Here is a 4,690-nt window from a genome sequence, read left to right as displayed (position 1 = left end):
GAGTTCAGTGAGGTGGGAGTGGGAGTGGGTGGACAAACATGTTGGATGACTCTGTGCTGCTTGTTCTGCCAGGATGCCTCCTCAGATCTGATGGACAGAGACTTCACAGCGTCATCCTACACAGATGGAGGCAGCTGACTGGGCAGGGGTAGGACAGGCCCCCCCCCAGTGGACTAATGTGAACATAAGATAAACAGTTTCTACTGTGCACATGGGTCACTGGTTTACTTTAACATTTGTGGCTCAAGTGGAAAAAAAAGACTTGAAACACATTTCCTACCTTAACTGAAGCCTAAAAACAAACCATATAGTTGAATCAAGTCTTCTCTGAAAAAACCTGATCAATGGCTTCATTCAGTGTAAGAGTTAAACTCTGCATTTCAGATTCCCTGTTTCTATGTCTCCAGCAGAACGGTGTATTGTTATAAACATATTGTTTTACTGACTTTTAGTGTCTGATGATATGTTTTGTTCAAGAAACAAAAAATTAAGTTTGAGAAAAAAAACCACAAATATTTCCACTTAATTTTTGATGTGTAGACTTTTAATAAAATTTCAAAAGCATTAATATTATATACAGATGATGATTTTTTTCTGCAAACTCTGAGCAGATAGCGAGTTCAAATATTATTCCAGTGATGATTTACTACATGTTACAATACAAATTTCATAATATAAAACAGGCATTAACCTGAATGAAGAACCTCACTGGTAGAATTTCTCCATTTCTTCACACTGGACACCCCTAAAATTCATAAATGGAAAAATTTCTTTGCTTGGTCCAGACTAGTCTGCATCATGATAAACATATTCTATTATTCTCTTTGGGTGGACACAAGCAAAATAGGGTTTCCCTGTGCTTATATCCTGGAAACACTGGAACGATATGGATCTGTATGACCCTGACTGCCCATCAGCAGCAGCTGCTCATACCAGGATTGGTGATAAGTGGACAGACAGACAGCTTGGTGGATGTATCTCAGTCAAAGAAACAGCTGAACATGTTTGGCTGTTCTGCTGCGAAAATCAAAGGCTGAAAGAAGACAGAGAAGCTGATTGGCTGCTCAGATGCTCCTGGTGGACAGACACTGGTTGACCACCTCCAGCAGCGAGGAGTTCTCCAGAGCGGCTGCCACTCTCTCTTTGTCTGCCAGCTGCTTGTTCACTGCACATGCACCAACGAAAACCACATAAGAAAGAAGTCAGGTAACATGTAAACATAACAAATTGCTCACACTCAACAATGAGCAGCAATAATCATCACTAGAACACAACAGTGCAGCTCTTAGTGACCAGGATATAAACAGGAACCAATAGGAGATCTGCAGGAAGCAGTACGCTGGATAGAAAATATCATCTAATTATCTTTATCTGTCATCTATTATCTATATTATCTAATATCCTAAAAAACCTGCTGATATTTTTTTTTACCTGCTTCCTCTGAGGCATGAGTCCCAGGAGTGATGTGGACATCAATCTGAGTGGAAACAGAAAAACACACCACATTTAGACCAACATAGAGAAGAGGTGCCACATTTACATGTTGTTCATATCAACTAAGAATAAAATCAAATGCTGTGATGTTAACTGTGCGTCTCTCCAGCCAACAACACACACAAACGTACTTTGAACCTGTCTGGCAGTGAGCGGAGCAGCTTGACTTTGATTGAGAGACCGATGAGTGTGGCCATGCTGCAGTGGGGGATTGTGGGTGTGAACTCAACACCCACAGAGTTCTCCTCATCATTAACCTGAGAAAAAGATGTTTTTGCAGTGAGCAACATGAAGACAATAAGATCAAATAAATAATGAGGGGACTGTAAATGTAAGTTTATTACAACACCATTAATAACGTTTCATAATTTATGTTTATTAAAACCATTTTTAAAATATTGATAAATCTGTTATCTTGCTTTTTCCACCTCTCATACCTTGACTCTGACTTGCTCCACCACGTTGAGTTCTTCCAGAGACAGAGGATGCTCTGGGTCGTTGATGGATCTGATCAGATGTAACTTTAGTTAAAGACAACACACAGAGACAAGTCCTGCCTCTCTGCCGCACTATAATGCAGTCACTATGTTATCATCCATATAAATGATGGAAGACATTAATAAGACTATAATGCTTTTTTGTCAAAATTAAATTATGTAATCATACAATTCATGACATAATAATAGCTACATATTTTTTTTTACAGCTGACACAACATGTATTTGTAACCTGTATGAACTCCAGCACCTGTCTTTAATAAAGAGCTAATTAAAGGTCCCAGCAGGCAGCTACCATGGAGTCAGGAGTTTGATTCCACTTCCAGTTGAATTAAAAATCGAACTAAAAAGGACTGAATTTTTTTTTTTTTTGAATGTTTGACTAATGTTTGACTAATTGATTAATCAATTAATCAGAAGGAAGGAATATATAAACAATTTATTACCTGAAATTATGAAAATACGCTGAAAAATGTGGTGGTCAATATATTTATCCTGCACTTTACTTTTCAATTTGAATCATTAGCCTTTGATGCTTATATAACAGTTCACCTACACAGTAACTACTTTTCCAGGTAATGTGCACAACTTCCTAAGTTTGGCAAAAACGCTCTATTTATTCTATTTATTCTATTTATTGTATTTACTCTATTTCTCCGTAACTGTTCGCGTTAGCTTGGACATGATGCAACAGCCTGCAACGCTAGCGAAAACACAAGCAGCTAGCATCCACAGCATTAATCAAACTACAGTTTACCGCGTACAAAGCTGTGTTAAAGGTGTAAAACCGGTTAAAACCAGAGAAGAACTAGTTCAGGTTCACAACAGGATATCGAATATTTCTCTGTCGTCGATGGGGTCGTGGACCTCTTCGTCCTCGTCCGACGCCGTCAGCAGCCGCTCCCCCGACCGCTGGAAGATCACAGGGTTCGCGTTCTCCAGACGGGTTCCCCCGGACATTTTTAGGCTTTATTTTAATCCACGTACAAACAGTAAATCTCTGAATTTGAACCAGTTGTGTTGAACTGAACATCAACCACAACAACGCGCAAATACTTCCTGGAATAACGGAAAGCGTCAGAGTCCAAAAAAGGCGAGAGTGAGAGCGTCTTAAAGGGACAGTTCACCCAAAACAGCTCCTCCTCTAAATACAGTCGGTCCTGCATATGCACAAGAGATGGAGGAATTTTTACATTTAACTTTATTTTGCATCAGTACTGATTACTTTACAGATCAAGATTAAAAAACTTACACTTAATTAGTTTTTGCTTTTGTTGAAACTGTTTTCGAAAGATGTTGATTCAACTGTATTATAGTGAAACGTTCCTTTACTAGTTGGTTGTGACTCTTGTGTTTTTCCACCAGATGGCAAAAACTGCCCGTTTTAGCCCTAAACTGAAACACCATTAGGAGTTTGTTAAATCAACCTTAAAGTACACTGACAAAGGGCAAAGTTAACTTCCAGACACCACAAGTTTTCATGTGTTCAAGAACAGGAAAAGGTCATGCTGCAAGTAAATAATAAAAAAACAAAACAAAAAAAACTGAATAGTTTAATTTTGTGCAGCAAACTTAATCAGACATAACTTACAACTTACAACCATTGTAGCTATTACCTAAAGGGACATGGAGTCTGCTTCCTCCTGTGGGAAATGGATCAGAGGAAAAGGCATCATCAGAAAACAGGGCAGAAATCCCGAGCATCACGTTTCAGCTCTTAGTGAAGACACATTCTTCATTTGTATACTGACCACTCTATAAATGCACATGACCAGCAGCGGCTGCGGCCACGTCTGAGGTGCTGATTTCATCAAGACAGAATCTTAATGAGCTGCTGAAGTCAGTGGAAATGCAGGAGACCAGTCGATATGAAAAGCTGCATTTCAACATGATGTGTTCACCTTTTGAAAAAAGAAAATGTGCATATAATGAGGTTGTATTTGACTGCTGACACCTACATGACAGTGTAATATAAATGTCACACAGAAGGGCAGCAGCAGAAGAAAAGGGCAAAATAGTTTCCTAATTGTGGAAATATGGACCATCCTAATATTCACAACTCCACCTTCAGGATGGTAAACTGTGTCTTTGTTAACCACAGTCAAATTTGTTTGTGTAGGAATGGTGTGTGGTTCTCTTTTCTCTTGTTTCCTCCAGGGATTACAGATACAACACAAACTGAGTTAAATCACTTAGTTTAATGCTGTGCACATCCAGAATGACAAACAAGAGCAGATTGTCAAGATCCTGCTGAGTCTTTCATAGTATGAAATTGCATCTGGTGGAAAAAACAATATCATGACCTGCTTGAAATCAGACAATTTGTGGAGAATGAACGCTGTCTGTGGCTAGTTAAAATTCAGAGTGGTATTACTTCAGCGCCTCTGCATTTAAACCAGGCTTTTTAAAATTCTTAACGATAGCGGTAAATCAGTGGGGCTGACACATGTATCAGCCCCACTGTCCTGTCCTGCAGCTGCCGTACACTCTGTGTATTAGATGATTAATTCTGGTCTGTTCTCAGTGTTTCACTACACAGTGGGTTCCATGTTTATATAGAACCAGATCTTAATCTTCAACTGCTGCTGATGAGCCTCAGAGCAGAACACCTGATGTGCTTGTAATGAGACTGCAAAGCTGCTCACAACCAGTACACAACCTGTAATATAAATAACCCACAACAGAACAGCAACATGGAG

The 4,690-nt window shown here is 39.2% G+C and overlaps 1 protein-coding gene across 1 annotated transcript; it reads right to left on the bottom strand.

Annotated features, from left to right (window-relative positions):
• Positions 1-522: 522 nt before the first annotated feature.
• On the bottom strand, positions 523-3,077 carry ciao2b (cytosolic iron-sulfur assembly component 2B). Its single transcript, XM_071479831.1, has 5 exons — positions 2,815-3,077; positions 1,932-2,001; positions 1,626-1,751; positions 1,432-1,477; positions 523-1,165 (listed from the first exon to the last, which is right to left on the bottom strand). The coding sequence occupies exons 1-5, from the start codon at positions 2,949-2,951 to the stop codon at positions 1,065-1,067; spliced, it is 480 nt and encodes a 159-aa protein (XP_071335932.1). The 5' UTR covers positions 2,952-3,077; the 3' UTR covers positions 523-1,064.
• Between the last annotated feature and the right edge of the window lie 1,613 nt (positions 3,078-4,690).

The sequence above is a fragment of the Trachinotus anak genome, unplaced genomic scaffold (genome assembly GCF_046630095.1).
Source record: "Trachinotus anak isolate AG129_WGS33_773 ecotype Australia unplaced genomic scaffold, CSIRO_AGI_Tana_v1 ptg000007l, whole genome shotgun sequence".
In the NCBI taxonomy this organism is placed as follows: Eukaryota; Metazoa; Chordata; class Actinopteri; order Carangiformes; family Carangidae; genus Trachinotus; species Trachinotus anak.
This window is presented reverse-complemented; position numbering and strand designations above follow the sequence as displayed.

What these genes read in the sequence shown, in the direction of transcription:
- ciao2b (XM_071479831.1), bottom strand. Translation starts at nt 2,951, where the DNA reads ATGTCCGGGGGAACCCGTCTGGAGAACGCGAACCCTGTGATCTTCCAG. An exon ending in TGGAGCAAGTCAGAGTCAAG is followed by an intron (nt 1,752 to 1,931) that starts GTATGAGAGGTG and finishes TCTTTTTCTCAG; the next exon opens with GTTAATGATGAGGAGAACTC. An exon ending in CACTGCCAGACAGGTTCAAA is followed by an intron (nt 1,478 to 1,625) that starts GTACGTTTGTGT and finishes GTTTCCACTCAG; the next exon opens with ATTGATGTCCACATCACTCC.